General features: G+C 48.3%; 1 protein-coding gene across 1 annotated transcript in view; it reads right to left on the bottom strand.

Annotated features, from left to right (window-relative positions):
- Positions 1-498: 498 nt before the first annotated feature.
- Positions 499-13,998, bottom strand: part of LOC125132212 (BEN domain-containing protein 5) — a 241,158-nt gene continuing 227,658 nt past the window's right edge. The window contains exons 9-10 of the mRNA XM_047789147.1: positions 6,912-7,008; positions 499-1,869 (exon numbers count right to left, since the gene is read on the bottom strand). Of these exons, the coding sequence (XP_047645103.1) occupies positions 1,749-1,869; positions 6,912-7,008 (218 nt within the window). The 3' untranslated portion in view covers positions 499-1,748. The remainder of the gene's footprint in view (positions 1,870-6,911; positions 7,009-13,998) is intronic.

Genomic DNA, 13,998 nt, shown 5'->3' with positions numbered 1-13,998 from the left:
TTACTTACAGTAAAATATACTGGAAATATACTATGTCATTATTGAATCTGCAGTATAACTCTATACAGTGACTACCTTAGCACCAAAAAAAGGGGAGGGGGTCTAAATATGGTCATATTATGGAAGCAGTTTGACCAGGGAAAAATAGATCTGGACTATCATCTCTCTAATTTTAGGAAGACTGTCTCTATTTATGCTGCTTCAAGAGATGCTATCGTTTGTGAAAGGCCTGCCACACTGTTGGCTCACAGTGAGCTGGTTGCAGTCAAATAAACTCCCCAGGACTCTGCCACAGGAACTGCTGGAAAGTCAAGTTTTGGCTGTTCTCCTTATCTTGATGACAGAGTCCCTGACAGCAAAGTGAGGGTTACACCAAACTGGGTCGACTGCCTGGTTCTTAAGGGAGCGAGAGACTGGAGGGAAAGGCGTCACGAACGCTCTGAGAAACAGAGGTGCTGCACAAAGCACTTTATTTGCATTCCTCTGGGCAACAAGAACCCAGAGGAGAAGCTGTATATACAACACAACATTTGTAGCCAACTCACATATGGTTCTTTGTTAAAATTTCTTAAAACCAATAAGCAAAGGGAGAATGAGCTTTGCTCTCAATTTTTGCAAGAAACTTTGAAAATCTCCAGTGCAAAGCAAAAGAATGCTAAACTGAAGCTTTGTGCTAGAGGGCCTATCTCCCTCGAGCCTCCCTTCCTCTCTCCATCTCCTAATCCTCATTTCGGGGAGGTCATTTTAATTAGCAGGCTGTCATGGTGACTCAGCCTGCTGCTTCACAGACAGGAAGGGAGCTGACTCCCCTGGACCCATTCATCATGCAAAGGCACTTTACTCTGTAGAAAAATGCACAATATTGAGCTGGCCCCGCCTTGGGATTTGGCACTGATGCTGTTTCATCATCCCCACCAGCCTCAGAGTGCATCCTTTTGTCTTCGGCATCTCCTGTATCTGGCAGTCGGCCGCCTCCTCCCACTGTGGATCTTTCACGCCCGCCTCTTCAGTGGTCGGGTTTGATCTCTGACACCAGGATCTAGAGATCTTAACCATGACAGACCTTTTGGAATGTACGGCTAATACCCTTTGTTTTAGGAACTGTTTCCTTTTAAACTACCCAGGTCATTGGGAAATAGCTCTCAGAGCAGTTTTCTGAAGTTGCATAGACTGGGGTTTGGGGGAGTCAGGAAGCATGCAGCTCATGGATAAAGTGATTGGGGGTTTAAGTCCACTGTGATCTCAGAAATTAGCTCCCATTGCTCCCAACAGTGTCTTTGGGTTGTAAGTGTGGTTGCTATTGTTTGGGGCCAGCAAATATAGACACTGCTTTTCTAAAACTATGAACAACCGTAGCCAATTCTAAAAGGTAACCACCTGTAGTAACTGCACAACTTAGAGCAGTAAAGGGATGGAAATCACTGACCTGAGAAGTATTTACCTCTCAAAAGGGATGTGTGGGCTTTCTTTTCCTGCGAGGGTCTCTGTGTTGTAGGAAATAGCATCTGCACTCATCTGGTTTGAGTTTCCCATTTGGTTCCCAAGCCTTAAGCTGAAGGCTCATGATTGATTTTCCATTGGTAAAAGGGAAAATCGATGGTGAGATTTCCCATTCTTACCCTTCCCTTTCACTAGCTCATTCATGATCTCAGCCCTTATTTTGGAAACTAGAAAAAGATGATTAATTGCATGCCCCACCAGAAAATGCATGCCCCTGCCACCACAAGACCTCCCCAGACTCTGTATCCTTAAAAAGAGTTTGAAGGGTCTTTGTGGGTCACTGAACTCTTCTTGTTTCCTTTGCTGTTGGGGGAGTTGTTGGCCGGGCCCCGCAGGAGTAGGTGCTTGTAGGGAGGGGGTTTTTCTTTCCTGCAAAGGGGGAGATAACAGAGAGAAGAGAGACAGCACATAATCACACTGTATTGGCATCATTTGTGTGCATGTCCATCTCCCCCATGGGACCATGACGTCCTAGGAGCACGGGCCTTGACTTCCTCTCCTCTGCATCCCAGGAACCCTGACCCTGACTGTTAGATGGATGGATGGAAAAAATAGAACTCTTCTACGTTTCTGCCTCGATTCTTACCCATTCTATCCACCCCACGATGGGATGGGATGGATACATGGGTGAGCTATAGCACGGCAGAGCCGGGACTTCATTCCCTTCGTAACCATAACCACCAGGGACTCCAGAGTCCCCTTTGAGTTTCTCAGTATAGCCTAATTATGTCACTTTACAGTGGGTCTCTCTCCCCCACAAGCTTGGAGGCTCTTGGAAGGCAGCGATGTGTCTAGTTCAACGCTATTCCCCAGCACCCATCACAGTACCCTGAACACTACTCTTCAGGGTGCACTTTCTGTTCTGCTTACACACTAGACTATGAGCTCTTGGTGGGCAGGGATCGAAGTTTATCCATGTTTGTATTTTTCCTCATAGGGGGCCTTGTCTGTTTATTATGTCATTGAGTGATAAATTGATGTGCCATTCATTTGAGCATTGGACTAAGATTTATTTACAGTGGAAAGAGCGGGCAATTCAGAAAGAACTGAACTGCATTCCCAGATCAGCTATATATGAGAGGTGTGACCTTGAGCAAGTTACTTTCTCTGAACTTCATTTCCAAAATGAGGATTAGAGAGTCCACTCTTGCAGGGGGATGTGAGGTTAAATGAGACAATATGTAAAACCCACTTAGTGTCTTCCCTTGCCAACTATAATTTACAAAGGCATGGTGCCATGTGCTGAGTATGGTCCAGTGGGTTCTGGAGGTAGACAAGGTGAGTCATTGATGCTGCCCTCAGTCTGCCTACAGTTTTGTAGGGGAGATTGTTGTACAAAATAAAAAATTAATAAAGAACTACAGTGCATGGCAGAATACGGTCAATGCCACAAATCTGGGAATCTCGGGCTGTTTTTGATTTAGGATTCAAGAATTGACTTCTTGTAACCCACCATGCTGTGATCCTGAAGTACCATTCTCCCTCATGGTTGATGAGTCATGAATAAGGAAAAGACAGAACAGGTGGCAGCCCACAAAAGCGACATCTCACCCTAATGTATCTCTCCTACCATAAAGCCTCACTGCCTGAAACTCCACACTCATGAAGGGCCTTGCTAACACAGGAAGGCCGCCTGGCAAGGGCGAGATCCACCTGGAGCTTGGCCCCCATCAACTGCCTGGAACACATCTTGGAATGTTGCTTACAGGCAGTGCGATCTTGAAGAAGTGCCCCCCCCCCCGCCCCGTAGCCTCTGTTTCTTCCTTTCTGAGAGTAGAGTCCAGGTCCCTCTTGCCTTGTAGGCGCTGGTAAGCAGGGGCTGGGGAAGAGCTTTGGCAACTGCAAGGTGCCATTCGTATGTCACTGAGAGTGTGGTTCTTCACACCCAAAGGGAGCGTGGGAAATAACATGGGTACATTTCTGTGGGGACAAAGGAGTGTGAGCACGCCCAGCTATGATCACGTTGCGGGTGGGGGGATGGCCCCAGGCAGATGGCATGCGCAGGGAGAGGGTGCGAGGCGGCCAGGGAGGAGCGTGCACTTGAAAAATGGCCGTGAGGTCCTAACAGAGGCAAAAAGCATCTGCAGCTAAAGACGGGGCACCGAGAGAACGAGGCTCTAGGAGGCAAGCATCTCACAGCTGGGCCCCTGCAGAGCTGCCCCTTTGATGTAGGGCCCTCCTCCACCCGTCCAGGCTCCCCTTCGTTGGGAAGCTGACTCCCTGGGAGATAAGCCTCTCCCTTCTCCAGGCTCCTGCACCGCTTTGTGCCTCACCCCGTAGCACACCATTTTCTAGGGCATTCTCGACTGTCTGTTTTTCTCACAGGACTGTGAGTTTGATGCCTTTGCTTTTTCCCTGTAATTCCTGGGCAAAGCACAGGCCTGGTATGGAGCGGGTGCCTGGGGATTATCTGATGAATAGAAATGAGCTTTTAGTTCTAGCTTTCCCATCTCTGCTGCCCTCGCCATCCTGGCCTGTCATTGCCTTAGAATGCATCTTTCAGGTTCTGCTTTCCACACCCTTTCTCCCAACCCGGAACACCTTCTCTCCCCTTTATAGTTGATCTGTGTGAACTCTTTGTGACTTTAAAACCTGGCTGAAACCCCACTTCTTCCATGAAGCCGTCTTGGGATACTCCTGCTGGCTGCCACATGTTGGCCAGATGGTGTGGGCGAGGAATTTCTGATTGGGTCTCACTTTTCTTTGCTATCACACGAAAGGGCTGAAGTAGATCTCTTGTAGGGGCTTCTTCAGTTCTACCATCTTATAATCCATACATCCAAGCTTGTTTAGGACTGACTGACTCCCAGCTAGGACCCGCACTGGGCACTGAGGATATAGGAGGGACTAAAACAGGTCCTCCGGGAGCAACCTGTTTCAGAGGCGCCAGACATGCAGAGATGCTGTGACAACACCTGTGGGAGGTACCACGCACACCTGTGTGCCATGTGCAGCTAAGAATCCAGTAGAGAGGAAGTGACTGTACCTCAAGTGGGGAATAAAGATAAATAGGTGTGAGATCTGGACTGGGCGTTGGCCAGGTGAGGTGGCGTTCACCATCCAGAGATAAAAAGGGGAGAACATTCCAGGAAGAGGGACGCTAACTTATTGGGGGTAGAAAGTGGGTGGGGTGGGGTGGGGTGGGGGACTCACAGGGAAAGCATGTGCTCGGAGGCTGTTGGTGAAGTTTAAGATGTAGGCCAGGGCTTTGAACAGCAAGAAGAGGAGTAGAAATATTACCCTGACGGTCCGTGAGGGGTCTCAGCCCTGGTCATCAGTGCCATGGCCCTGAGCCTGGCCTTCCCAGGGACCCTCCCGGAAGGGTGGTCCAGCACCCAAGGATGGTGACAGGCTCCTAGCCCATTCGTGGAAACTGACGCATTACAAGTATCCACAGAGAGGAGAGAAAACAAAGATTAATTTTGAGTTGAACCTGTAATTTTCCTTTAAAACTGGAACTGCTCTTTCACTTAATGTTATTTGATGCTTGGGTGGAAAGTAATATAAGAATGGGAAGGGATTCATGTCCCAATCGGAGCCTTCTATGCTCCTGGGATTCAGTTTACCACCTTGAGAGCTAGTGATATTCATGGTGTGATGAGGCAGAGGTGTGGGATGGAGAAGGTGTTTCTTTGGTTTTCTTAGTTGAAGAGTGGACCCATGTACTCATTTACTGCAAGTCCTCAAGGCTGTGAACTTGAAGGAATAAGCTCTCCAGCTCTTTTTTTTTTTTTTTTCTTCCCTGCTTTTAGAAGCATGCCTGCAGCACATGGAAGTTCCCAGGCTAGGGGTCGAATTGGAGCTACAGCTGCCAGCCTACGTCACAGCTACAGCAACGCCAGATCTGAGCCACATCTGTGACCTGCACCACAGCTCTCCTTCTGAAGGCCGATGGGGGTGAACACGCTGAGACAGGATGTGGCAGAGTGCATGGTCATGCAGACTCCACGTGGAGCGGGGGATCTGAGAGGTGGGGCTCACAGCCTGCTGGGACGGGGGCCCTGAGAGATCATCCGGCCCAACCAGTGAGGTCCAAGAACTTGTCCTCGGTCGTGACAAGCTGCCTGGAAATCTGGGATTGCAGCCCAGAAGCCAGAGGAGGTGGAAACATTTATGGAGCACCTACTGGCTGCCAGGCCCTGTACCAAGCTTGTATCTGATCTTTAAAAGCATCCTTAGAGATTGTTGTTATTATCTCCACTTTAGGCAAGTACAGAGAGAAACTTGCCTAATAGCCACAGCTAGCGTGAGCTTGAGACAGAATTCGAACTCGCATTGATAGTGAGAAAGGCTTCCTGCTGGAAATGGAGCTTAGCCAGACTTGAGTCCAACTTTGGAATCATAAATGCCTAGGATTAAGTCCTGCCTCTGCCCAACCACGCTCTAACCTCAGGCAATTCTGTCTACCTTTCTGAGGTTAGACAGAATTGCCTGAGGTCAAAGAGTAGCTTCCTTTTCCTCATTCGTAATCTGGGGGAGAAAATATCTAGGAGGAGTAAATAAGATCATGCACAGAAAGCACTTTGCTCAATAATAACAGCAATTAACCGTGTTAGCAACAGGTAGGGAGGAAAGTGCATCTGTGCAAAGGCCCTGTGGCAGCTTTTGGGCGAGGTCATGGGCAAGGTCAGTGGGGAGATTGGTCTGGCAGGAGCAGTAAGTTGAATATCATGGCCTCAAGGACGGTGGACCACCAGGGGAGCAGAAGATGAGGCTGAGAAGTAGGGGTGGAGCCAGCACATTCCAGATGCTACTGGGCAGCACTGCCCACGTGCTTAGTGGGCTCATGGCCAGAAGGCACGGGAAGGCCCAGCACTCTAGGCTGTGGTCCCAGCCCTCAGGTGACTCATCTCTTGATCATCTCTCCTCACCAGCCCAAGTTGGCCCCAGCAGAGGAGCTGAGGTGACCTTCTCAGGGGCATGTCCTCTCAGCCCTGAGCCTCTGCATCTTGCGAGAAGGAGACTTTCCTGTGCTCAGGGTACATATGTGCCTGGCACTGTGCTCTAAGATTATCCCTCAATAATCTTCCAAGGGAGCAGCACTGTCCCTATTTCACAGATGAGGAAACAGAAGGAGCAGAGACCATGTGAGCTGAGATGATACAGGAATCCCAAGGATGAGCTATCAAATGAAGTGGCACGTGGACACACCCAGATTCGCTTAGAGCTGTGACCAGACTCAGCTTCCAGCAACTCCCATCCCTGTGGGCTCCTGTGTTAGACCCAGAACTGTGACCACCCCTCACTGCCAACTCAGGAAATGTGCTATGAAGCAATTCTGGCCTGTACACTCTCTGTGGCCATGCCACGGATGAGAAACCAAGGGTCAGAGAGAGGCCAAAGGGAGCTGGCCCTGAACGAGAAGCTGGTGAAGCAGGACACAAGCCCACACCGCCCTGCTGTGCACTTACCGCAGCCTTGGCATAGGGATTGCCACTTTCTCGACCATTGGGTTCAGCCGGTAATAATCCAAAAACGTTCTTGCCACGTTCCGCCCCAGCTTCATATCTGCAAGTGTGGGCGTTAAGGAGCAACTCTGGACTAGCAATGAAAGTGACAACAGGGATAAAAACAGTATCATCACTCACACTTCTGTATGTTGCATGTGCTTTTTTTGATTTTCACAAAACCTTAAATATTAGAGACTATTATTTTCCTCATTTTATAGATGAGGAAACTGAGATGTGGAGAAGTCCAGCAATTTGCCCAAGGTCATAGAACCAGAGAGAGGAGGAACCGAGATCTGGGTCTAAATAGTCCTACCCTGAAGCCCATGTTCAAAGCTTGTAGAACCTACTGTGTCACCCTATGGGGATCATTGGGCTTCCATGGTCTGGCTTCAGGTGGCTCAAGGTAGAGGCAGATAAGCAACTCCAAGGGCCAAGAGACCCTCTGTTGTATATAGACCAGGCTCACTTGACTCTTAAAACGGATCAGTTATTTACTTTGGTAACCTTGACAATGATAAAACCCTAAATAGCATCCCTGCTCGACCTTAAAATCTACTAATAATGAATCCTTAGGATAAGGATTCATGACCTGTTACAGTACAAACTCCCTGGGGAAGGAAAAGGGCCGAGTCGATCTTGACCATTCACACTTTAGTATAAATTAGTACAACAGTCATCTACTCACCAATATGAAGCATCAGCTCTGTGCCTCATATCTCACATCTCTGGGCCTTCATACGAGGTAGTGGCGCTGCCTGAAGGGCCTCCCCTGCCCCTTGGCTGATTTTTAACCATCAGTTCTTTAGTTAGGGGAGGTCTCTTCAGTAAAGCCTCCCACAACGCTCCTCTCCTCAAGTCTGTGATTGCTGCCCCCTACCTCTATGGCTTCTGAGCTGACTTCATTCAAAGCACTCATCATCTTTTGGTTCCCTTGTGGTCCAGCAGGTTACATATCCAGCATTGTCACTGCAGTGGCTTGGGTCACTGCTGTGGCGTGGGTTCCATCCCCAGCCCAGGAACTTCTGTATACTGCAGGCAAGGCCAAGGTGGGTTAAGAACAGCACTTGTCTTATATCTCATATTCCTCAGCTCTGAACATCCAAACCGTCACCAACTCTTATCGATGGGAACTCCTCTCTCTTCAGTCTGTCCACTTCTCTCCAGGCCTCTCCTGTCCCCCTAGAAGAGGGCAGCACCTTTTCCTTGCATTGCAGTCCTCCTGCCCTAATTGCCTCCCTGCACAGTCCTGTCTGCCTCTACACCATTTTTTATAATGTGGCTGCTGGGGGTGGGATGGGAGGGTAGTTGTTCTAAAACACAGATCTGACCACCACCTCACCCGACAGAGTGAAACCCTTCAGTGGCTCCCACTTGCCTTTAAAGTTCCCATATTGGAACTTGATGTACAGGGTTCTTCATAGTTGGCTCTCAGCTTTGTGCTTGCTGCCGACGCCATCACACCCCACTGATACTGAACTTCTTCTGCCTCCAGGCCTCTGCCCATCCCATTCCATCTTCCCAGACCACTGTTCCCACTGCCCACAGGCCTTAGGGGGCTGAGTCCTCCTCAGCCTCTGGACAGCTCAGTTTAGCTGTCACATCACTGGGTAAGTCTCGGCCACCACTGCATCCTGGGTCATGGAGCTGGGCCAGCATCTGCAGAGCAGTGGAGCACGTTCCCACCACTCTCTCTGAGCCGGGGATGGACACGGCTCAAGACACGAACACCAGCATTTCTGGAGCACCTACTATGTGCCTGGTACTGCACTTGTACCTGGCTTACATATGCATTTCAAACAATCCATTTTTATCTCCCTGGGAGGTTAAGGGACTTGTCCAAAGCGACCTAACTGGCAGTGGCAGAGTCAAAACTCCAACCTGGGAATGTCAGACTCCAGAACGGTGAGCTTTCCACCACACTGGGCTATTTCCCAACTAGAAGGCACCTTTTCTGTCAAGAGCTGAGTCATCCCAGGCCAGGACCTGGTGGGAGAAGGAAAAACACCAGACAAGTTGTTTATGACAGTGAGACGTGCTACAGGCCCGCTGGGCTCTGGGGCTGCCACCTGCTTTTTCCTCTGGTTGTGACTGACCTTCTCTGTCCCCTTCTTTGTAAGGTTCCCAAGCTGGCATGGAGCATGTCCTCCCTGGGCCGCAGGCCCTGGAGGCAGTCCCACTGCCAGGACCCACAGAGGCCATGGCTGCTTCAACCTAGGCAGGCGCTGGCTGGCCTGGGGAGACCAGATCAGGGCTGTGTGTCGACAGAGCTGCAGGGCTCGGGGGAAGGGATGGGTCCCCATGGACTGGGCTAAAAGGTTGTAGCAGAAATCTTAGGCATCTAATCCAAATCCTTGGCTTGGCCATGTGCTGTATGTGGCAGATTGTACTTCCCAAAGATGTCTGCAGCCATGCCTCCCATCTCACCTGTTATTCCAGAATGTGACCTTGACCCTCCTACCACCGAGAGGTGTGGTCTGTATCTCTCTCTCTCTGAATCTGGGTGGGCTTGTGACTCACAATCAAAAGAAAGGTCCAGGTGGCACTGCAGGACCTCAGAGGAGAGGTCAGAAAAGTGGATATAACTTGCACCCTCCCTGCTGGAATGCTCCAGCTGGACTCCTGAGCCTCTGTGCAAGCAGCTTGACCACCCCGAGGCCACTCTGTTGTGACGGAGGCCAAACTAGAAAGCAAGGGGCTGTGGCGGGGAGGCCCTGAGAGTGCGTGGCAGAGAGACTACATAGAGAGTCCTGGCCAGCCTGCAGCTCCTCCCACGCTCTTCTCTGCTGCTCTAGCTCCAGCCAGTGCCTCACTGCCACTGCATCAAAGCTGCCAAGCTAGAACCACTCAGCTGAGCTGTTCCCAAATTCGGACACACAGAAAACATGTGAGACTAGCTCTGGTTTTAAACACTAAGTTTGGGGGAGATTTCGCTGCAGGGGAGATCCGGAGAAGGTCCATAGCAGGAGCTGTAGCAGATCCGTAGCAGAGGAGAATGAGAATATACCTGTGACTTTGCAGAAGCGCCCCCATCTGCCCCTCCCCTCCCCCAGCCTGTGTCCTCACTGGCAACATGAGTAACAATGCCTGCCTCATGGGCTTGCGGTGCTGAGCCAACGGACAGACCAACATGTGGGTGCTAAGTGAATGAATGAATGAATAGGGCCAAAGGGAAGCCTGAACCCTTTCTCTGACCTGCAGTGACTCAGGCCAGACTCAGCAACCCTAGGAGATCTCCTAGTTTGTCCCTCAATGCTCCTGAGATCCATCAGGAGGAGGAGTTGGGCCATTCCAGTAAAACGTCCTACTGTGAGATGTAGATCATTTTAGATAAGCTCAGTTATACCACCTCAGGCAAGCTACAGATTCAATGCAATCCCTATCAAGTATCAATGACATTCTTTACAGAACGAGAACAAAATATTTTAAAATTTGTATGGAAACCCCCAAAAACCTGAATAGCCCAAGCAGTATTGAAAAGAAAAAAATGGAACTGGAAGAATCAGGTTTCCTGACATCAGACTATACTGCAAAGCTATAATCATGAAGACAGTGTGGTACTGGTGCAAAAACAGACATATAGATCAATGCAACAGGATAGAAATCTCAGAATTAAACCCAAGCACCTATGTTCAACTAATTTTTGACAAAGGAGGCAGGAACATACAATGGAGGAAAGATAGTCTCTTCAATAAATAGTGCTGGGAAAACTGGGCAGCTACATGTAAGAGAATGAGATTAGAACATTTTCTAACACCATACACACACACAAAAAAAAAAAACTCAAAATGGACTAAAGATCTAAATGTGAGGCCAGATACGATAAAACTCCAAGAGGAAAACATAGGCAGAATGCTCTTTGACCTAAATCACAGCACTATCTTGTTGGCTCCACCTCCTAGAATAATGAAAATAAAGACAAAAATAAACACATAGAACCTAATTAAACTCAAAAGCTTCTGCACAGCAAAGGAAACCATTAAAAAAACCAAAAAGACAACCCACAGAATGGGAAAGTCTTTGCAAATGATTCAACCAACAAAGGTTTAATCTCCAAAATATACAGACAACTCATAAAACTCAACAACAAAAAACCAATGCAATGGAAAAATGGGCAGAGACTTATGTAGACATTTCTCCAAAGAAGACATATGGATGGTTAACAGGCACATGAAAAAATGTTCAACATCACTAATTATTAGGGAAATGCAAATTGAGACTACAATGAGGTGCCATGTCCCACCAGTCAGAATGGCCATCATTAACAAGTCAACAAACAACAAATGCTGGCGAGGATGTGGAGAAAAGGGAACCCTCCTGCACTGCAGGTGGGAATGTAAATTGGTACAACCACCATGGAAAAGAGTATGGAAGTTCCTCAGAAAACTAAATACATAACTACACTATGATCCAGCAATCCCACTCCTGGGCATATCTGGACAAACCTTTCATTAAAAAAGATACAACTGTGTGTTCATCACAGCACTATTCACAATAGCCAAGACCTGGAAACAACCTAAATGTCCATGGACAGATGAATGGATTAAGAAGATGCAATACGTATATACAATGGAGTACTATTCAGCCATAAAAAGGACAAAATGCCATTTGTAGCAACATAGATGGAACTAGAGCTTGTCATACTAAGTAAGTCAGAAGGAGAAGGATAAACACTATATGATATCACTTACCCATGGAGTCTAAAATATGGCCTAAATGATCTATCTACAAAACAGAAACAGATCATGGACATGGAGGGCAGACTTGTGTTTGCCAGGGGACAAGGCAGGGCTGATGGGGAGTTTGGAGTTGGTCGATGCAGACTGTTACATTTAGAATGGATGGGTGATGGGGCCCTGCTGTACAGCACAGGGAACTGTATCTAGTCTCTTGGGTAAGAATCTGAAGGAAAAAAAAAAAAGGGGTGTATATTGGTGGCTGGGTAACTTTGCTGTACAGCAGAAGTTGAAGGAACATTGTAAGTCAACTATAATTAAAAAAAAAAGACAGTGTTTTAAAGGTGAGAATTGTCTGGGACAACGCTCTCTTTCCAACCGTATTACATACCCCCCACTCTGAGAGCCTCGCACTAGGTTATTTACTGCTCTGGCCCCATTGCCGTCAAGAAATGGGACAGGGATGGGTGGAGGGGAGAGATTGATGGAACATTTTCAATTAAAACAAGCTGTCTTTGAACAAAGATTTAAGATCTAGGCAAGGAGAAAGCAATAACTCTCTTGGCTGGAACCCTTTCCAATACATTGCAGAGTTAAGAGAGGAAAAAATTGGGGTGAAAACTCCCAACTCTTTATTGCCAACAGAAACCCTGGAATAGCCTATAGGTGGAAAATGTCACCCCCCTCAGATTTTTCTGTGGCTTCCTGTTGGGTTTCTCCCAAAGGGCAGGAACAGACAGCTGGGGGGGGGGGGTGGTCAGGACTCTTGAATCAGAGAAGCAGGAGGCTTTGGCTGGGGTTGTCTGAAACTCAGGCTGACTCTGACTTCTGCCCAGAGCTGTTTTAGGTAAAGGGTGGGTGTCGGTAGATCTGGTATTAGATCTGGTACTTGGTGAAGCCCTTCAACAGGTGTCGAGGGTTGGGCCATTTCATTCACTCATTCAGTTCATTCATTCTAACATTGTTTGGGCTCCTCCCATGTGGGTACCACTACGAAGAGGGGCAGAGATTGGGGTTAATAAAGAATCAGACAAATGCTGTTTACAACTAGAGGAGGAAATTAACGTGTCCCAACTAACTGCATTACCATGCAGGCTGTTTCACTGTCACCTTCACAGAAGCCACTACTTCCCCCCCGCCTCCCCAGCACACCCTGTGCATCACACAGTGTAGTTATTTACTACGGACAGTGCCCATCACAACCCTGCAAGGGCAAAGCACAATTCGACAGAGTTTCCAGGAACCTAACACAGGACAGTTTGCATAAACGACCCAGAGTCCCATGACTTGAACGTGATAGAGGTGGCACGTGAACTGAGTGTGTGAGGCGAACACGGTAACTACTACACTACAGAAACAGGGAATTTATTTATGTTTTGTTTGCTTGCTTGTTTTGGCTTCTCCCATGGCCTGTGGAAGTTCCCAGGCCAGGGACGGAACCTGCACCACAGTAGCAAGCTGAGCCCCTGCAGCGACAATGCCAGATCCTTAACATGCTGATCCACAAGGGAACTCAGAACCTGAGTGTCTTAACACCATGCATGTGTTTTCTGCAAAGTGTGATCACAAATTCAAACACTAAATGCTGTGGACATGTGGGCGATTTAATTCCAAATGGAGGAGTTGTGAAAGGCTTTATGGAAGTGAAAGTATAGCAAAGATTGGAAAGACAAAGGTGAATCTGAAAGGAGAGGGGCAGAGAGAAATGAGCATCCGTAAAAGAGGGGAGTGTAGCCGGGCCCATGACCCTGGGCCAGAAATAAGACAAGGGCCCGCAAGCCCAGGAAGCTAAAGTGTGGAGGGGAAGGCGGGTGGCAATGGTGGGCTGGCGGCAAATTAACGAAGGCTTTGGATGTCAAACTGAGGGATTTACACTCAACTCTGAGGGCAAGGAAAACCAGAGCGAATCTCTGGTTATATCTAGTATGTGCTCCCTCAGTGCGCATTTATTGATCAACTACTGTGTCCACGTTCTCTGGAAGGCCCAGGATATACTGTGGTTAGAAAAAAAATACAAGCAAACAAAAAACCAACCAACCAAAAGGACAGTGTTTAAGTCCAGAAACAGAAAGAGTAACAAAGTAATAACCTCACTAAATACACAGCTGTGATTTTAATAGCACTAAGAAGAAAATGCAGAGTCTGTGAGGGTGATGGGGTGCTGCTTTAGATAGGGGAGTGGGCAGTGGCTGTGGGAGCCTCTTTGCAGGAGGAAGGGCATGTGGGAAGGGTCCTGGGGGGGAGGGCCTGAAAGAGGGCTGGAGTAGAGAGAGAGGTAAGGGCTAGATCATGTGGTCACCTGAAGGAGTCTGGATTTTCTAAGTGAATAGGAAGTGTCTAAATGAATGAAGATTTTTTGGGGGTGGGGGGCATGC

This window comes from Phacochoerus africanus, chromosome 8 (assembly GCF_016906955.1).
Source record: "Phacochoerus africanus isolate WHEZ1 chromosome 8, ROS_Pafr_v1, whole genome shotgun sequence".
In the NCBI taxonomy this organism is placed as follows: Eukaryota; Metazoa; Chordata; class Mammalia; order Artiodactyla; family Suidae; genus Phacochoerus; species Phacochoerus africanus.
The sequence above is the reverse complement of the archived record's forward strand: the minus strand, read 5'-3'. Positions and strand labels throughout refer to the sequence as shown.